The sequence below is a fragment of the Panicum virgatum genome, chromosome 8N (genome assembly GCF_016808335.1).
Source record: "Panicum virgatum strain AP13 chromosome 8N, P.virgatum_v5, whole genome shotgun sequence".
Classification (NCBI taxonomy): Eukaryota; Viridiplantae; Streptophyta; class Magnoliopsida; order Poales; family Poaceae; genus Panicum; species Panicum virgatum.
Genome location: NC_053152.1, coordinates 19673959 through 19694674, shown reverse-complemented (window position 1 = coordinate 19694674; position 20716 = coordinate 19673959). Strand labels below are relative to the sequence as shown.

The following is a 20716-nucleotide window of genomic DNA, read 5'->3' as shown; positions in this document are numbered from 1 at the left end:
CGGCGGAGCAAGGCGCGGATGTGGTTATGGTGCAAAGGCGGCGGCTGAGTGGGGAAGTGGATGCGCACGAGAGGGTCACGGGGTGGTTTAAAGGAAGTAGGGTGGGGATTGCGGCGTGTGGGCGAGGAAGGGGATCCCCGGCGATCTCGCCGGTGGTTTCGGGCGTGGGCGGAGCGGATCGTGCCAACGCCCGCGTGTGTGATCCAGGGGTCGGCAGGGAAGGTTCTAGAAGGGAGGGGCTCCGGGAGGCTGGCCGGTGGGTCTCGCAGGGAAGGGTGGTCCACCGGGCAGGCGTGGGAGCAGGAGTTCACGGCGGAGCGGATGAAGCAGAGCTGCGCGGGGAAGAAGGAGAGGGAGGTGACGGCGCCGACAGGCAGGCCCGGGCTGCAGCGAAGGGAGAGGGGCGACGCGCGGGTGGGTGAGCGGGCCATGTGCGGAGAGGAGTCCGCTGGGCTGCTGCACGTGGCGCGGAGAGGAGGTCACGGGCCGTGAACTGGGCTTTGCGGGAAAAGAGAAAGGGGAGGCGGGCTGGGCTCAGGGAAAAGAAACGGGCCATGGGGAGAAAGAAAGGTGGGCCAGCGGGTTGGGCTGCCAACTGGGTTTGGGCTGGTTTCTCTTTTCTTTTTCTGGGTTTTCCTTTCCTATCTCACGCACCACTCAATCTATTTGAATTCAAATTCCAATTTGAATTCAAACCTAGCACTCAAACAAAAAGAACAATGCACCAGCATGAATACAACAACAAATTTTTAAACTTAGACAAATTTTAATTATTGGTGAAACAAAATTAGATTAAATGCAAGACTAATCACCATAAACCTTAGAAAATTAAATAAAGCTAATTAAATTTATTAAAAAAATGCTGGAATTTAAATTAGGGTGTTACAGTAGCCGAACACGGCCCTATGCTTTTCAAAACATCAATTAATTTTGTTGTTTCCTCATCAGTTAGCTTGTTGCTAATGATGACGGGGGTTTCAGAGTTATCATTTAGAAAAGCATAGCAGAGTCCAGAAAGAAGAGGTTTCAGCTCTATGGGTTGATGAGGAGGTTGTTCATGTGTAGGTAACTCAAAGGTTTCATCCTGATCGTCTTCTTCTTCAGTAAAGAGATCATCGTCCTGTTCTAAGCAAGATTTAGGGGTTTCTATTGGAAGTACAGCCTCTACCTCGTCAACTGTTTCTTCTTGGGGCGTAGCTTTGGTCATAAAATCTTTTGACCGAAGGATTAGTAAGCTAATGTCTTTACCGCCAAGTGTTACGTCGAGTGTTCCCTAAGGGGAAATGTTTTGGAACATCTTCTTGACGGGATGCCCGATCAGAATATCGAAGTCTTGGACTTCGAAAATATGAAAGTCTAGGGCAAGCTCAGTCTTATCGTACCAAACAGGTACATCATGCAATATTCCGATCCCTTACATGGTGGAGCGAGGTCCACTCCAGAGGGATCTCGAGGTCGGGAGCAATGGGTTGTCGCATAGGTGACTAAGCGCAAAGGATGCAGACATGATATTTGCTCCGATCATGGGGCTGTAATGAGCTGAGATAGCAGTTCCTTGGATGAAACAAGGAAGAGTATATAAAGGGGTTTGAATTCGAATTGCTTCGAATGACATCTCCCCTTCATGTACCATTCACTGTTCATGACAGCTGTCACCCCCTTAACGGCTTCTTGTAAGGAAGCTTTATCTGGAGGGGTTATCCTAGGAACTAGAGGTCTCTTTTCTCGGGGATACATCGAGGTGTTTCCTTAGTTTGAAAATGTCCTCCTCGATGTTGAAGGGAAACTCAGGAGGTTGAGGTTGAATTTCTTCTTCCTCCATTGTTTCTAGTCCGGGGGAAGATTTGGTGGTTGGTTCTATGGGATTTGGTGATGGAATTGTGGAACTGACCAACGGAACTTCCTCATGGCTTGAGGATTCCGCTGCCGGAAGGGTTTCTGTGAAGGATGTGTTCTCTAGGATACGATCCAGGAGAGCTTCTCCTTCGGCTGTGGTTTTATGGGTGAACGACCCTCCGGCAGAGATGTCAAGCTGTAGGGCAGATTCCTTTCTAAGCCCTAACCAGAAGTGTTGAAGCAACACGTGGTCAGAGATAGACAAGTCTGGGCCGGCATGCGTAAGCTGTGAAAACCTAGCCCAGGCTGCACCTAAGGATTCCTTCTTATCCTGACGAAAGTCGAGGATTTCTTTCCATAGGGAAGCGATGTGAGATATGGGGAAGAACGCGAGACAGAATCTATCTCGTAGTTCTTCCCATTATCCGTTTACCTTTCCTACGTTATGGGCGTACCATTGCCTCGCCCTCTCATTGAGAGAGAAGGGAAACAACTTCCACCGAAGTGTTTCTTGTGCCATGCCTGCGATTGACAGGCATGAGCACAACTCCTCGAACTCTTGTAGGTGATGGTAGGGATTTTTGTTATCATATCCCGAGAAGGTTTGTTCCCGAACCATGGCTATAAAGCTAGGGCGGAGCTCGAAGCTGGAAGCTGTGATTGGCTTCGATGATTGTGGTAGCTCTATGAACTCGCCCTTGGGAGCAGAAAGGTTTTGGATAGAAAGGTTTTCCATGGTAAAAGAAAAGGATAAAAGAAAGGAAAAGGTAAAAGACAGGATTCACGGGCAAACTAGGTTTGAAGATAGCTACAACAACCGTTCCTCGGAAACGGCGCCAGAAATGCTTATTAGTATTTCTTAACGATCACAGAATAATCCGCAAGCGCACGGAAGATACCGTTGTAGCACTTCACCTGGAGAGTATTCAGGGTATCGAGATTTCACAGGGAACGGAGGTGCAACGATCTTCTGGCTAGCTAAACCCAGGAGAACAAGAGGTAGGAGAGCTTTGGGGTAGTGTGGTTTATCTAAAGTTAAGGGTCAAGGCAAGGAAAACTTAGGCTCGTCACTTGTTTACTTCGGGCACCGGTCTGACCCAGGTACTATTAGGGACCTCTGGCTTGTGGCTCTACGCTGTACACGGACAGGGAGGAGTGCACTAACCACGAAGCAGCTTCGTAGCGGACCGATAGGGCTGTCACCACCTACGGTCTACCCCGCAATACTGTGGAGCACGAGGCAAACAAAGGCAATCTAGGACCTAAGCACCGCTTAAGCCTTCGACTACTTACTCTAGCGTTGCGCAGGGTTACCCGTCTTTATCAGGGGCCCTCTACCAGAGCAACCGTTAGGAGAACGGACAATGAACCCGTAAACAAATGAATAACTTAAGAATACTAAACCAAGAACTTAACAGAAGATGAACTCCGGATACTTACTCAAGTGGTTCATACCCATCGAAGTACAAGACGAAGAGAGGCCGACACGTCCGGTTCTTCTCCGATCCTCCACCTCGCACACTTCCTCTACTCTAATGATACAAGTGGAGTCCTACTACTACTCCTCCTTGTGGAATGAATGAAAATTGTTAATGAATGAGAGGGTGTGTGGAGGTTCCTTTTATAGCTTCAAAGGTTGGTTCTCGCCATCTTTTGATATGGAAACTTGCTCCACCGCCTTTGGATGGATCAGAGAGAATCACTGGCCAAAGTAAACCTGGACGGGTGCCTGTCTGGGTTTGGCCGAACCAGGGGTTCGGCCGGCCCCACAGCACCACCTCTGGCCACTGTCTTTTGCTGGGTGACTGGTGAGTGGGTCCTCTCTTTTGTATGTCGGTGCCGGGGTTTCATTTTTCGGTTTGCTCTGTTTTGTGGGCCCTCTTTGTAAGTGTGATGCAGGGTTGGATATTCTGTGCAATTGTATTGTGTCTTTTGTCTATTTTTACCTTATTCTGTGTATGGGTGTCTGCAATCCAAGAATCACCAAAACTTGTGGAAATGATTAGAAATAAGTCCTATAACTACTTTTGGTGTTCGAAAGTCATGAAAAGATGCAGGAGTTGACGGTGTTATTTCTGACTTAAGGACCGTCAACACCTATCTCTGCCTAGTTTTGAGGTCCAAATCAGTAATCTTCCATCTACGATGTCGAAGCATTTTCGACCTCCCGCCAAGTGCCACGACGTCTACAAGTCTTTTGCGCTCCCGGCGTACAGGCAGCCTACTCGAGCTCGCCATCGCCTTCCTCCATGACTTTGTCAATGCCGTCTTCATCACCTTCCCGCTCTCTATGTACTCTTGCAGTCGGGCCTATTGCATGATCAGCTGGCATAAAGCGGATCGCCACATAATGGATTTGGAGTTCCAGATTGTTGATCAAGTTCTGCTAAAACTCTCACCATATGCTCAGTCCTCAGTGGCGAATCGACCATTTTCGAAGTTGGCTCTCAAGTACTACGGACCGTTTTTAGTGCTGGAACGCGTGGGTGCCACAACATACAAGCTAGATCTTCCATCAGAAAGTCTCATCCATCCTATTTTCCATGTTTCCCAACTGAAACCATTTCGCCCAGATTTTACTCCGGTGTACTCTGACCTTGCTCTCAGGTGGATTTGCAGGCTTCGGCTATGGAGCTGGAGCAGGTGCTCGATCAGCGTTTGGTGAAAAAGGGTAATGCTGCTGTCCCTCAGGTCCTTGCCAAATGGTCCACCATTCCGGCAAACAGCAGCTACATGGGAAGAATTCTATGTGATCAAGGAGCGTTTTCCTACGGCAATGGCCTGGGGTCAAGCTAGTTCTTCGGCGGGGGAAGATGTCATACCCCAGTCTTTGGTGCCAGTGTGAGGCGGAAGTGGCAAAGTGAGAAAGGCGTGTGTCGCATGCGTGTGGGCCCTGCGGGTCAGTGTAGTCCGATGTCGAAGCGTGTCCAACCTCCCGCCAAGTGCCACGACACCTACATGTCTTTTGCGCTCCTGCCGTATGGGCAGCTTACTCGAGCTCGCCATCACCTTCCTCCCTGACTTGGCCGATGTCGTCTTCATCACCTTGTCGCTCTCTATGTACTCTTGCTCTGATCGCTCACCATGTGAACTGCCCATGACTCTGCCCGAATTCCTCGGGTCCCTCGGCGCTAAGCCTCAACTTGTCCTTCACCACCGCACGATGCATCGGTGCCAAGTCTCTTGCTTGCTCGTCATCACCGCATGGTACACCACACCCAAGCTGGAGCTCGCCCTCACCATAATGATGTCGACCGTCACGTCACAGCCTACGTCTGCACATCACGAGCCAAGAGATACATCAAATGCACTCAACATTGTCAATCACTCATCATCCAAAAGGGTAACCACCATTGATCCACATAAACAACCTGGGAGATAGATATCCATACAGTTTAAAAAACCGACAATTCCAAAACATCCTTTTTCTTACACTGTAGTACAAAGTTCAAGTTCTAGCATTCTGCTTTTGGTGCTGCAATAATACAGGAGAAAGCATATGTTCCAGTATTTATAGGCATCATGATTGCACTATCGGGTTTTGTCGAGTAGTACAATAAAAGGGAAATGAGTAGTAGTGTTGATCCTTTCGTCCAGTCGATGCCTGGTTCGACAGAACGGCTTCCCCCAGCTTCAAAGTAGGTTTGCTTGGCTTGCCTGCAAATTGGCCATAGAAATTTGTCTTAAGTATTTCATCGTTGGAACTGGAACCAATCACTCGGACTTCCTTCAGTTTGGAGAGATGCTGTAGCCCATCCAACTGCAGCGGCGAACCATTAGTACAGCATCCAACATTGAGCAGCTCAACCTTCTGCATTGCTTGTGATGCAGATTCAAAAGTTACATGTAAGCTTGATCTGCTAGCAATCTCGAGAACCTTTACCCTTTCATAACTGCGATCCTCTACCCCAGCAGTCTCCACACGAAAATGGAGCATCTCATCTTGAGGTGGCTTGACACGAAGACGTAGAACACATAATTCATGTAGCTTCCCAAGAACTTTTATGTCATTTTCCAATAACATGTCCAGCTCTAAATTTAACTTTTTGAGGTTGCAAAGTTGCTTGTTCCTATCGAACCACCTTGGCAATTTTTCTAAAGGCCCATACAGCTTAAGGCTCTGAAGTTTAATTGAAGTTTCATTGGTGTTCTCGGGGAGCATGCTATCTAAGCAAGCTTTATTGTCCGCGTTGAGCCACACTGACAAGGATTCTAGACGAGAGTGACACAAGATGGCAGAACAGAACTCCTTGCCATTTTTGTTGCTGACCCCAGACACTCCAAGTTTTCGCAATTGGGTGAGATCCCTGAGCTCTTTCAGGATGACTTTGCCCCCTGTCTCACTGACATTGATAATTCCAAGTGTATGCAACGCGGTCAACTCTCCAATCCCTGACATCAGCCCGACACCAACTAGTTGGAGACATCTGCAGAGCTCCGACAACTTGAATGCTACAGCATGAGGTGCTGATGGATCCTCAGGTAGGGCCATGGGACCCGCACGGATGTATTGCAGCTTCTTTAGCTTAGTGATGGATGCTGGAATGGTAACTATGTTGGTGTATCTGACATCAAGAACTTGGAGCTGTCTTAGTTCACCCACTGAACTCGGCAGATAGTTGATCTCACTGCATCCTCTCAGAGAAAGGAACTTGAGGCGAGGCAGCAGCTTTAGCATGTTCTGGAGGTCTTTATTTGTCACACCTGATGCATCCTCCAGATCAAGCACCCGAAGCACCTTCATGCTTTCTGCGATGAAGAATTCTTCCCATTTCCCAAACACTGTCAAAGACCTTAGCCTGGAGAAGTCAATGTTGTTGAACACAATCCTGTCTCTGTCCCAGCTTTGTTCAATGACAAGGTGCCGTCCTCTGCGCCTACTTGTTGGGCTGCAAGTTCCTTTTAGTGCAGAGAGCTCAATTGCAGTTGCAATATTTTCTTGCAGAGGTCGTGAGATCATGTACTCACGGAACATAGCATTTACTTCAAACGAGACCATTCTCGTGTTTGTGATGGTTGTGCGTGGTGGAGGCTGAATCATTGTCTCCTTGACAAGCCTAGAGAAAAGCTCCTCCCCGTTCTCATCTGCAGTATAGCTTTCACAGTCCGTGGAGTACCCCTCTGCACCCCACCGCATCACCAAACGCCGTCGTCGGATGCTGCAGTCTCCAGGGAAAATTAATAGGTAGGCTACATGCTGCCTGAGGTGCTTTGGCAAAGCACCAAGGTGGGAATACAACCAGCTAAACAGACCTTGTAAAGAAACAAACTCCGGCCTGGTCTCTAGGTTGAGTAGAGAATTGTTATTCAAAATTCTGGCTTCCTCTGCCCAGTTATAAGTCTGGCCCAAAACATCAGCTAAAGCAACTATTACTTTTGGAAGTCCACCACACGTTGCGATAACTTGCTGTAACACTGGGTCCGTCTCAACAGCATCTGCAGAAATATATGAGCCTTCTACCTATAGATCAAAAATCGCAATTACATTAGGTTCGCATATGTCAAGTTGGGATATATAAAGTGTGCGCCAATTGAACATAATATTGAGAAATAACTGAAGTGTGTGTCTATATATAATTTCGTCAAAAAAACCTATATCTATATGTATACTTTATCACTAGCCAAGTGTATTATTGGAGATTTCCTAATAATTAATCGTCAAGAAAACTGTAATTCATGCAACCATGAGAGATTTATATTTGCAATAGGATGCATAAGTAGATTATATTAAAGGGTGAACAATGGAGTGAAGTTTAATATCTGTCTAAATGCACCTTTTTTTTGAAGAGATCAATGGCTGCCCCAGCTTCTAGAGGTTTAACGTGAAACACAAGATCTTTTCTGTCTGCACAGTGTAACGCAATTCTTTCTTCATTTGTAATAACAACAATTGCATTTCTAGAACTTGTGTTGACTGCAGATCTAATCGCCAATGCACCACATATCAAGTCCCATTCTTCTGTTGACTGCAGATTATCAATAACTAGTAGGCACTGCTGATCTTTTAGAAGGCCATGACACGTTTTGACAGGGTCTTCACCTGTCTTGAGAAAACGTGAATGGAATTGGATAAGTATGCTCTTACAGAAGTCCACTAAATTGAATGGGTGGTATACATCCACCCAGATATAGTTTTTATATTGGTTATTCTGACTCATCTTGCTGCGGTACAAATTTCTAACAAGAGCAGATTTCCCAGCACCAGGTATCCCGCAAACAGACATCACTTGCAAAGCGGACATACGTGCTGTAGCTGGATACTCAGGAAGTTGACTGATTTCTGACTCGCGTCCAATAAGGGGTCCCTGGATGTAAGAAATTGTTAGGAGCATTTTAGGGAACAAAAGTTTATTGTTCAAATTTCTCATCACATCTCGGAATTTAGAAAATGCAGTGAGTTGGGAAATATTCAATATGGATCCTATTTCTTTTATTATCTCGTAGTCCAAGAACAACATTTAAAACAGAACTTGAACCAAGCATTTGCGGTTGCAAACCAAATGTTGAACATGAATCAGACATATGCTCTTAATCTTGTATTGACAACAGTCATGTAGTTTCAATGTAAAATATATTTGTACATAATATTAGTTGATTTTTCATCAAGTAATTTCACATGATAATTTTCCCTCACATGTGATTCAAAAAAACATAATTTTCCATGAGGTAGTGTCACATGATCTGTTTTAGAGATTGCATACTTGCATCAGTATGGCTGGCATAATATAACTGAGGAAGTCAGTCTTTTGCAGAAATCACTGATGTTGTTCCAGGCTTACCTGTTTGTCCCCGGAGAAGACACAAAGCGAGTAATCACTCCAGAATTGCGGGATGTATGGAAGTCGCATGCAGTGACTTGCCACCTGGAACTGCTGTGTGAGCACAACAATACGACTCCCGTTCTGCCTGTCTGGAAGGTACTTTAGAATAGTGTCCCATACATCGGTTGATAGGTCTTCCAGTTCCAGGACAACGAGATATGTTTGGTTGTTCACTTGCTCCTTGATCTTGGCGGACAGGTCTTCAGGCGTTCCGCCCGTGGCGGAACTGATCCTTGATCCATCACCAGAGAACAGATCACACTCCTGGAGATTGAAAGCCCTATCCAGCTTGACCCAAGCACGGCAGCTGAAATTTCCCATGATTGCTGTGTTGACATAGGCCTCCCTGACGATGGACTTGGACGCTGCTCCAAGATTGCCCCCAGACAGCCACACTGAGATCACCTGACGGTCGCTGCCCGCCCTGGTGAGCAAGTTGGTGAGATCATCCATGTCGCGTTGCTTCCTGGTGGTGCTCCTTGCTTCAGCGAGCATGTCAAACGATGAACCAGTGATGCCCGGCTGCGTCATCTCCATGACTGGATTGAGGCCACCAGAATCGCTTATAAGCTTGTAGCGCTCCTTCCTCTGGTTCACATCCTGGACTCTAACCTTCAATTGCTCTATGATGCCAACAGCCTCATCTAGGGGCAGGGGCTGCCGCATACATGATGGGATCTTGCGGCGCCACCAGTCAGACTTGGTGTCCAGGTGGATGACAAACTCGATGCTGTCTTCCACATCGTAGGCAAGGTCACGAACCTGAGTCACCCAGGATCTCACAACGTTGTTCCTGACATGCTCCGCAGTGGTGATGCTGAGGAAGGACTGCATCATATCAAACTCTCCAGCAATGAACACCAGGTCATGCTGCGTGCTCTGACGCAGCTTTGACTCCTCATCAATCGCTGACAGGGCTATGCTCAGTGTCCCTTCCACCAATGATTTGGTGATGCCAAACACTAGGTCGGCCATTGCTCTCTTTGTACTCCGTAGCTTGTTCTCTGTGTGTGTCTATGGAGTGGTAGCAGCTGATACCTGACAACGCTATTGCCCAGAACTGTGCGTCATCCAAGTACCTGGAGAGGGAACTATTAAATAAAGGTGAGTTCAGCTACAAAACTGCTAGTATGGAAATTGTTAAACAAGGCTGGCAAAGGCCTGTTAGATGAGTGGGCATCATGAGTCATGAGTGATGACAATTGAGTCATGAGTGGGCATCATGAGTCATGAGTGGGCATCTTAGTCAAGGGATCCGCACCAAACCTAATACTTTGATCAAGTGGGCCTGTTTTAAAAGAACAATTAATCAAGTGAGAATGTGGAACAAATTAATTGCTGATGATGTTACATGGGACAAAAGAGGATCAATTATAAACAACATAATTGTTTGCCTCAGGAAGAAAAATACTTCAATCGTATATTGTAAAACAATAGCAAATTGGAATAATTGATCACTGTAGTTCATACACAATAATTTTAGTTTGCTATCAGACAGCTGCGACTGAGATAGCAAACTTCACCAAGCCTGGGCACCATGCAGTCGACTCCTGCAAATATTATGCTCAACTATTATTTCTTTTAAGGAATATAGTTATTATTATTATACACAACCAAATCCAGTTTAGGGAGATGAATAGCGAGGAAACAATTTATATGCCATAAATGCACCAGAATATAGTATTGCCCATCATGCTTAGCTGGCGCCCAGCATTGCTTGTGTCATTTTGTTGCAAGATCTAGTTTCGTTAAGATGCTCCCTTTTCCCAGAGAGTTGTGTGAAAACTAATAGCAAATTAATACTCATAGAATTACTAAAGATGTTGGAACCTATTCATCCATTCTCCCATGGCTTCGGTGCAACCGGGTAGCATCGGATAGACCGGTGGACTAGCACCGGTTGAACCGGTGATACTTGAATTTTTAGCTGAACTAGGAACTCTACTTGTGTCCAAATTATCTTAGTAACACACACACTCAAATTATCTTGCAAAAGACTTGAGATACATGTTTTCATCCACTAGAGATTTTGATTAGGCTCAAATCAAATCCATGCTATGCTTAGGATCTCTCATCTCTAGTACATGATTCCATATTGTTATATTATTTCCTACCTTAATCTAGTATCTTCCATCAATTCTCTGACAGATGGCAGGAGATAAGAAAGGAAAGGAGAAAGCAGTTGTTGTGGCGAAGAAGAAGAGATCTCGCGATGAACGCGAGAGGGACCGAGCACTAGCAGCAGCAGATGCTGCAGATCAGCCACAGCGCTCAGTCCGGATTAGAGAGTCAGAGGCAGAGGCCGAGAGGCAGGAGGAGCCCGAGGACACACCACAGCTACGCCGCTCAGTGCGTACACGCACCACAAAGACAGCTCAGCCAACACTGCCTCCTCGCGTTGGTCCACGGACTCGAGGAGGTGCAGTTCAGAGGCGAGGGACTCGCACTCAGCCGTAGCAGTAGACAGAGGGTGACACTCAGCCAGGAGATCAACCTGGAGGTGACAGTTCCTCAGAGTCTTACATGGTTGATATCATTGACCCCAGAGGGGTGCCGTCACACAAGATCCGGCGATTTCGACATGTCACTTCTAAGACTTGGTTTCCGGAGCAGAGAGAGCACAACGTTGACCGCCGGTTCTACACTCGGATACAAATGGCGTTCTACTACGCCTACTGTCAGTTGGGCGTCAGGTTCAGCGAGCACAGGAGACTCCACTGGGGATCTCTCAGAGTGGCAGCTGGGGGAGTCCCTATACTCCCGTTCTTTGAGGTGTACCCAGGATTGCAAGCACTACTCAGCGACAGGGATAGATATATATGTCCGTGAGTGGGTCCAGGTCTTCAACGCCACTTTGTCTGTTGATGATGACCGAGAGTTTATTGAGTTCATGTTACAGTGGAGGCACTGCAGGTTGACACGAGAGAGGCTGGCTGCTTTACATGGGGTGACACACTCAGCAAAGCCTCACTCTCTACACCACCTGACCTACAGTGATGTCGAGCCTCCCCGTCGCCCTCACTAGCCATACCCACCTCTAGATGAGGAGGCCAGCATTCTGTTCATTCAGCCGTTCCTGCCTGGGACACCGAGGAACCCAGACAGACTCGCGCCGCTCGCCAAGACTATTCACCTAGCTCTTCGGCGGAGTCTGCTCTATAGGCTGGGGTACAATGAGGGACTCACAGCTCTGCAGTAGTGGCTTCTTATCCACATATTGACAGGCAGACAGTTCGACATTGTAGATCTTTGTATCTGTGAGTTAGAGGAGGTGATATTTGATGGGATGACAGCTCACCGTCAGCAGCCGTTCGCGCACTGGATCAGCTGGACCCTAGCATAGCTCGGGTAGCACGCTCATATGGACGACCTGCAGCACTCGAGGTTGAGCTTCAAGGAGTACTCACGACCTGCACCTCGAGACAGAAGATGTGGCCTGAGAGGCTAGCGCCTAGGACAGAGGACTTTGGACGAGCGTGCTTTGGCCGAGGGCAGAGTCCGGGATGAGGAGAGGGCTACAGAGGACGCCGCTTTGGACGAGGCAAAGGCACAGCTGCCCGGGTTCTTGGCTGTGGACACAGACGACTCGGAGGACGACGAGGACTACACTCCGATGATTTTCGTCCCCCGAGCTGCTCACGACGACGAGGCAGGTTCCTCATGTGGTCCAGTCCCTACACCACCAGTTACAGCTGCTTAGGTGTCTCAGCCAGACTCACTTGCAGCTCTTCTTCAGACACTTGCAGATGAGCAGCGCACACAGAGGGAGATACAGAACATGTTACTAGCTGAGCAGGCTCACCAAGTGGAGGCTCAGACACTCCTCTTCTAGGAGTTGAGGCAGCAGCAGCAGGAGGCCATGAGGCAGCAACTCTTTGTTCAGTCCCAGCAGCAGCAGCAGATCAATGTTTTGGGACACTTTACCACCACCAGGGTTTGCCGGGGCCCCAGTTCCCTACTACGCAGCAGCTCCAGTACGACCCCTCTGGCCCTCCTCCTCCGATTGGCGGATTTGTGCAGACACCCTTGGCCTCGTACCCGATGTCACCACTTCTTCAGACCGGGGGGTTTGTGATGCCTTCTCCAGCTCCAGCTCCAGGACAGCAGTTTGGGATGACCGAGGTGCAGCGGGCCCTCTTCCTCCGGTAGCAAGAGATGCTCCATCAGTCCAACACCTGTCTGCTTTGCCTCTTCCAGTCACCACACTCACCTTCGAGCCGATCCATCCGATAGTTGTTCGTCCATCCTCAGCGGACACCGTTCCCGTCTTGTTGGCACCTTTGACGGAGGCCACTAGTGTCATCACGGAGGCAGCCACGTCTTCAGCTCCACATACTTCTTCAGCTGCTCCGACGACTTCTCCACTCACGCCTACCGTCTCCACCGATGACTCTGACGACGACCCCAACCGCTTCATCGCCGCACCCAGCCAGTCGACTCCGTCTTCTCCACCCCAGGAGTAGCTTCGCCTTTTTTTGGGCTTTGTTGCCAAAGGGGGAGATAGATAGGGGGAGGGGAGTAGAGATAGGGGGAGCCGAGGGGTTTGTGGCGTGATTTGGATTTTTCAAGAATCTTTATTTATTAGACATGTCATTTGGATATTATGTATGCTCTTGTGTTGACATGTCTCTACATGTGCTTTATTTTCAGTTATTGCATGCTTGTTTAGTTCCTTGTTTATCTTGTACCTTGCATGTATTGTAGCGCTTTCAATTTCATATTATGCTATCTCTATTTTGTGTTGTCATCAATCACCAAAAAGAGGGAGATTGAAGCGCATCTAGGCCCATAGATGCATTTGGTAAGTTTCGGTGATTAATGATGACCGTATGCAACTAACGTGTGTTTTGAAGGAAATAATCTTTACAAGTTAAGTCTCATATAAAATGTGAAAGGAGACCCCTCAAAATTCATGATCAAATGATTCACGGACTCAATTTTCAAGGATAAGGACCTTTCTAGATTCAAGTGTCATAAGGAGATGAAGAACACTTAATTTAGTTTGACTTTTATAGACTTAAGTTAGTGATCATACTATTAAGAGGGGTTGTCGGGTTAGTAGCTTGACTCGAATCGATTTGGCCTTAGAAACGATGCACACTTGCTCAATTCAGTCCAAGTCAGCTCAAAAGAACTCAAGAAAACACTTGGAAGAACAAAAGCTCGAAGAAAGAATCAATTGCAAATCAACTCAGCTCAAATCAGAAAAAGACAGTAGCACCGGTTACACCGATGAGTCAGCACCGGTGCATCCGAAGGCGACCAGTTGCACTGGTGCCTCACCACCGGTCTAACTGGACAGTGGCAACTGGGATCAAGTGAAAAGCTTTAGTTTCACCGGTTACACCGGTGCCATAAGGTTGAGGTGCCATAAGGTTGAGCACCAGTCTATTCACCATGTCATCCTTCAGAGCATGTATTGGGGGTTAGAAACTTCGCTTCAGCACCGGTTACACCGTTGGCTTGATTTTGGACCACCGGTGCATTCACAGTGGCATTGATAAGAGACTATGCAATGGTCAGTGAAGGAAATTCTTCAACACCGGTTACACCGGTGCCATACCTTACCAAGCACCGGTGCATTTCTGTCAGACTGTCACAGTGTCAGATCGTCAATGGCTACTATTTAGTTTTAGTGTGACCGGTTGCACTGGTGCTACCTCAGCGGTCTATCCGGTGCCTACGACTTTCTAGGCAGTATCTTTCCAACAGCTAGGGGTGTTTCTCCACTCTATATAAGTCGACCCCCTGGCTCATTTATGATGCCTTTGACGCATTGAATACATGAGGCCACCCTAGACAAGAGAAGAGAAGTGTTTGGAGCCATTGAATGAAGATCTAGTGATTGCAAGTGATTCAAACAAGAAGAAATCAACCATTCCTTGAGTAGCAAGTGTGCTAGTGCTTAGGGCCATCTCAGTGAGGGTCAAGTGAAGCCTTGAGAGCTTGGTACTCTTGGTGTTTGACGGCACCTAGACGATCTTGGTGATCGGGTGACTCTTGGTGAGCTCTTGAAGATTGTGGGAGCCCCAAGAGAAGGAGATTGTATATGGTGTGAAACTCGCCATTCCAAAGATGGAGAAAGAGCATTCTTAGTGAAGACTTGCTTCTTGGTTATGCAAGGGAGCGATACCCTTAGTGGGTGCTCCAACGTGGATTAGGGGGGATTAGGGGGGAGCGTCAACTCCTCGATACCACAAGAAAAAAATCCGGTTGTCCCGTGTCCCTCTTATTTACTTTACTAGCATTTCATATCTCTTGTGCTTTCTTAGACTCTTGCTTGATTGCTTTTGTCTAGGAGTTTATCTTGCTAGTTTGTTTCTTTTGACTAGAGTGCATATTTGTTAGTGTGATCAACTCTAAGGAAGATGAATATGTTAGTGTGTTATCCTACCTAGAATGATGATGCTAGTATGCTCTAGTTGATAGGATCAACCTTTGTAGATTGGGCAACACTAGTCTAGGTTAAGGACTCGATAGAAATTTGAAAAAAGTCCCAATTCAACCCCCCTTCTTGGGTCTCGATCCTTTCACACAATCAAATCCAGTTTAGGGAGATGAATAGCGAGGAAACAATTTATATGCCATAAATGCACCAGAATATAGTATTGCCCATCATGCTTAGCTGGCGCCCAGCATTGCTTGCGTCATTTTGTTTCAAGATCTAGTTTCGTTGTTCAGATGCTCCCTTTTCCCAGAGAGTTGTGTGAAAACTAATAGCAAATTAATACTCATAGACTTACTAAAGATGTTGGAACCTATTCATCGACTTGCTTCATCTCACTGGACAAAGAATCTAAATATACAGACTTTAGATGTTAGGCGTACAAAGTGAGCTGTCCTGAATGCACTACAACTCTGAACCCACAGTTGGCCTAATACAAAGAACTAAAGTAAGAACCAGTGAATTTAGGAAGCAAGAGAAACAAAAACTAGTCCTGAATCTGTATTTCAAAAGCCTATAACTACTAATGATCTGGTATTTATTCTTATAGTCAACAGAATATCCTTGCCATCACCCTAAAAACAAAGATGTGCAATGAATAAATCTAAGATCAGCCGTTTGAGATGCATGACCAGGTGTCTATGGATCTGCAGAAAAATGTATGGTTGTAGATTAGTGATTGGATCAACTTGAGTACCCTCTAACCTTACATGCTTAGGTTCTAAGATTTATAGGTGATGTTAAAACTGCAGGGGAGTGTTGGCTGATGGTATATATGTATAAGTGCATACGTGAGGCTACATAGAGTCCATGTATGTACACAATATTGAACTATCTCTACTTTCCCTGAGCAAAGTATCTAGCATTTTAGCTGAATGACCTACCAATAACCAATGTGTAGTCAGGAAATTGCAATCCATGCGATTCAGAGAAGCAACGTTGCAACTTAAGCATCAGCAAGGTTAAAACCAATCGGAACTAAGCAGCTTGCTAGAAGCACTGACCTGGAGATGACTTGAGGGATCCAAAGCTAGGGACAGATCGAAGAACAAGACGTGCAGGCTGAGGTTGGTGGCCGGATGAAGGGTGGGCTGGCCGGCTGGGGGCTGCTGCCATTTGAAGATTATATATAAAGCAAGCCAATGGGATCCGGATTAGAACGAGGACACAACAAGTTGACTTGACTCTAGACGAAGACGCCAAATAGAAATATAGGTGCTTTTTTTTTCTCAGGGTAGGTATGCAAGGTGTTGGTAGGAAGTTCCAGTCTGAGTAGTTGTGAGGAAGTTGGTCAAATATTCGTTCAGAGAAGTTGCTTTTTTTTAAAAAAAGGATCATTATCCAGCCTCCCGCACTCACAAGTGAATGGGTGCAGCCACAAATAAAACGTTCAGGAGCAAAATCTTTAGGCTCCAGGCGCCTTCTACGGCAATAGCATAAGTTCAGGAACAAAACCTAACCAATGAACACCAACAACGTTAAGAAACAAAGCAAACAACCACTCAAAAGCGAAACAACTAAGACTAATGCTGAATCCTATTCCTGAAGTTCCATCCTGCTTTGCCATTACGCACGTTCAAAGAAGTTTTCTCTTTCTCTTTAGATAACCTTGCCCAGTTTCTTGTCCAGTACGTGCCCCTAAAGATCATCTGCAAATAAGAATTAGGCACCTTCCTTTTGAAAATTATTTTATTTCCTACTCAACCATAATGCCCATCAAAGAGTTGTAACTCCAACCAAAACTTGGTTTCTAATAGTATGATGAAAACCTTTGATCCAAGCACCCAGCAAATGTGTAAAACCGGTAGGAGGCTTTATGTTGAATGCAATAAAAAATGAGAACCAAATAATTTTTGCCACATGGCACTCGAAAAATAACTGATGTATGGTTTCATTAGAATTACACAAACAGCACTTAGCACTGCCTTTCCAATTTCTTTTGATCATATTGTCCTTAGTTAGTGTAACACCTTTCTTAAAAAACCAAAAAAAGATTTTGATTTTTAGAGGAACTTCTATTTTCCAGGATCTACAAAATGCCGGGGTAGCTTCATTAGTCATCATATTTGATACATGGATTTTACTGTGAACAAGCCGTTCCTATTTGGCGTCCAAACAAAAGCATCTTTCTCAGTTAAAGCCACATCCCCCACTTTGCTTACGAGTTGCAGCCATTGGGTTAATTTGTTACCTAACAAAGCTCTTCTAAAAGAAACATTGAGAGGCCTAGAATTAAGCACATTGGCCACAAATAACATTTTTCTTATAGTGATTCTGTACAGCTCTAGGTATTCAACTTTTAAGGTTTTATTTCCTAACCATAGATCTTCCAAAATCTAGTTTGGTCTCCACTATGAACTTTGAAAACTCTTAATGATAGGAAGAGATCTTTCATCTCCTTGAGGCCCGACCAAAAATGAGATTCTCCAGCCTTCTTATATACTTGTGACAAGGTTTTATCTCCTAAATATTTTTTCCTTATTAACCTTTGCCATATGCCATCCTCGTTTAGAAGTTTTTTTTCTCAAACATGCATGAGCGCTACATATCTTTGTATTAAGAGAGAAAGAGTAGTCCAATTACAAAGAGATGCTCCTTACCTTGGACAAGAGCAAGGAGCGCACAACCAGAAAATAACTTAATTTATAGAAAAACACAAGGGCAGGACCAGTCCGATAGAACCACCCAACTCCGTAGCGATCGACCACCCCTAACTCGAGGTAGAGGATAGACAACCCTTTGGCCACGGCAAACTGCCAAGCATGTGCTTCATCCTTCAAAGCCTGCACAACCCGCTGTAAGTTGGGTGTCAACCCATCAAACACAAAGGCATTTCTATTTCTATGCATCCAAATGATCAGAGCCCCAAGGACACAGAAGGAATAGAAGCCTTTCCTAAGATGTTTCTGTAGTGTCTTCTCGGCCTTCTTCCACCAAATAGCAAAAGAGGATATCCTGATGGGTGTTAGTCTAGCCAATCAAGCTGCTGCAAGGGATGAGTTAAACACTAGTTGAACAATAATTGCACATCTAGATAACTTGATCAAGTTTAAATTTTGTACAAAACTAGTGAGGTGACCCGCTCATTTGCGCGGCTAGTATTGATATTCCAATTATATCTTGCATTTTTTGTAATTATTATTTACAAACTTAAATTTTTCTCATCACATGCTACATGCTTCAGTAATCAAGAGTGCTTCTCGATCTGCTGCTAGTGCAGTGGTGCCTCCTTTTGCATATAATTTTCTTTTTCTTTCTCAATGATGTGGCCGCATGGCAAGCGCACAGCCCTAATTCTGTCACAACTGCCAATCTCCTCAATCTTAGCTACTACTATTCGTTGTTGTAGTAGTAACATGTTTCTTATTTGCCAGCCCTTGCAATGATGCTGCCCACTGCTCAGTTCAACTGACTCAGTTGTTCTTTTGCTAGCTCCCCTACTTTATAATCCTCTTGGTCGTCTGTTGCTACTATGTTTATGAAGCCATGCCTTCATAGCCTAATTTATGTTGGGAAACAATCGATCCAAGTTTTTTGCTTTTTGGGAGCCAACAAATCTCTATAGTGCAGAGCATAGATTCCGTTCAGAATTTCAGCAACCTATTTTCATGTCACAAGCTTGATGAACTTACTATACCAATCATGGCCTGCATCGATATTGTCTTGGTTTCTGATCTGCTTGTGGTGTTAATTTTTTGAGTTTTTGGTGTTAATTTTGAGGTGTGGTAGTGTCTTGTAGCAATGTCGGCAACAAATCTTTGGAGGGCAAAGTCTAAAATTATCTTGTTTAAGGTACATTTGAGATTTTGGTAATACAATAATATATATGTGTGGTAAAATATGTTAATTATTTGTGTAGCTAGTATCCTATAGGTATGCACGATATGTAGTTTGATGTGCAAAACGATGGATAAATTTATATTTATAAATAGAAATATACATTAATGGAACTGGTGGGTAATTTATAAAAATGTATAGGGGTACTTTAGCCTATTTTTTTAATAATGGCAGTGGTGGGTAATTTTAATTTTTTCTTTCTCCAATTAACGTGGGAATTTCTAGATCTTGAGAGCGAACGTGGAGGCTCCGTTTGTTGGCCAAATAATAAGATAATAGATAGTGAAAGACATTGGTTGACCTTTTAGTTTGTCCAATTCACCCCTCCCCTTCTTAGACCAAGAGCAATCATTTCTTTTAAAATGTGGAATACCAAATAGTTGTTTTGAAGAAAGAGATGTGTGTACTCCAGAAATGGCCCACAATAAGGCGCATTTAAGGATTCATAAAGCAAAAGCGAAACTTAAGGCTCCAGAATAGCCTCATACTGCTAGTTAGGGTTGGTACAAGCAAAAGTGACTTGGATCAGACATATTCGTGCCCATGTATCGTGTATCTGTATCCATTCACGAACGGTCAATAGGGCAGCACAACGCTCGGTGGTGAGTAATTACAGTATCTCCAGCCGTCACACAGAGTTCATGCATATAGGCAATCAAACTTTTGAAACAATAACTCTGTTTGCAGAGGGCTCCGTGCATGCCTTGCTTGCTCCTCTTTGGCCATCAGTAGCTAGATTGGTAATATAATGTGGTATGGCGAATGAGACACGGCTATTGCTGTGGGTTTTGGAGAAAGTGATGGGATTGTACTAATTATAACCTAACCACGGAGATCGGAGAGTTTTGTCTCTAAAATAACAACACGTGAAGTACATAGCACTTGAGCTAGCACTTCTATCTATGTGCTAGCCAGTATTCCCATGCACCGCCGAAAGTTTACATATATAGTTAAAAAAGCAAGTTAGCATTTGCTATGTGGTCCTCGAGATCTGCGGAGCAGCTCAGACGGCGTGCATCTCCTGCAGCAGTCAGTGGTTTTATATATATAGGTCTTGTTTAGTTGCGAAATTCAAAATTCCAAATCCATCACATCAAAAGAGAATCTTACATGCATGAAGTATTAATACACCTATATTTTCTAACTTGCCGGAGTATGCTTCTGAGAATGAGCTTCATGTCTGGTTTAAGTGAAACCGACACAAAAGCATGACTCTCAAATTGTCCCTGTAATCTTTCATACACTGAATTGGCAATAGTTGTTTTGCCAAGGCCTCCCACCCCAACAATAGAGACAACCCTTAGCTTCTGTTTTTTGACACCTACTGAAAGAAATCGGGTGCTCGAAGCCTAAGAGAGGGAGGGGGTGAATTAGGCAAACTAAAAATCTTGACCTATGGCTCCAACTATTTACACATAAATTAAACTAAGATCATGCTATCTAGATGTGCAACTAGTGTTTATCTAGTGTGAAAACCCTCATCCCAAAAAGAGGTAAGCAACCTATAGCCAATACTATCAAGACTCTACTCTAGAAAGTAAAGGCACACAAAGGTTGTAATATGAAATGTGGAAGCTTAAAGGAGGGATGAGAGAATGCAAACTCTTGTGACACGAGGATTTATCCTGTGGTTCGGTTAGCCACAAAGGCACACCTACATCCATGTTGTTGAAGCACTCACAAAGAGTATTGCTTCTCGGCAATCAAGTCTTTCCCGAGGACACCAAGCCCACGGTCACCTTGATCCTGGGTTCCACTAAGGAGCTTCTCCACCAAT

The 20716-nt window shown here is 45.3% G+C and overlaps 1 protein-coding gene across 3 annotated transcripts; it reads right to left on the bottom strand.

Annotated features, from left to right (window-relative positions):
- Positions 1–5189: 5189 nt before the first annotated feature.
- LOC120686135 (disease resistance protein PIK6-NP-like) lies at positions 5190–16241 on the bottom strand. Of its 3 annotated transcripts, none has more exons than XM_039968302.1 (6): positions 16107–16241; positions 10128–10207; positions 9897–9945; positions 8616–9748; positions 7611–8141; positions 5190–7297 (listed from the first exon to the last, which is right to left on the bottom strand). In XM_039968302.1, exons 4-6 carry the CDS (start codon positions 9630–9632, stop codon positions 5357–5359), a joined length of 3489 nt encoding a protein of 1162 aa, XP_039824236.1. In that variant the 5' UTR covers positions 9633–9748; positions 9897–9945; positions 10128–10207; positions 16107–16241; the 3' UTR covers positions 5190–5356. The 3 variants fall into 3 exon arrangements, with proteins under 3 accessions (XP_039824236.1, XP_039824237.1, XP_039824238.1); XM_039968303.1 differs by having other exon boundaries at positions 8616–9736; XM_039968304.1 differs by lacking the exon at positions 10128–10207 and having other exon boundaries at positions 16107–16193.
- Between the last annotated feature and the right edge of the window lie 4475 nt (positions 16242–20716).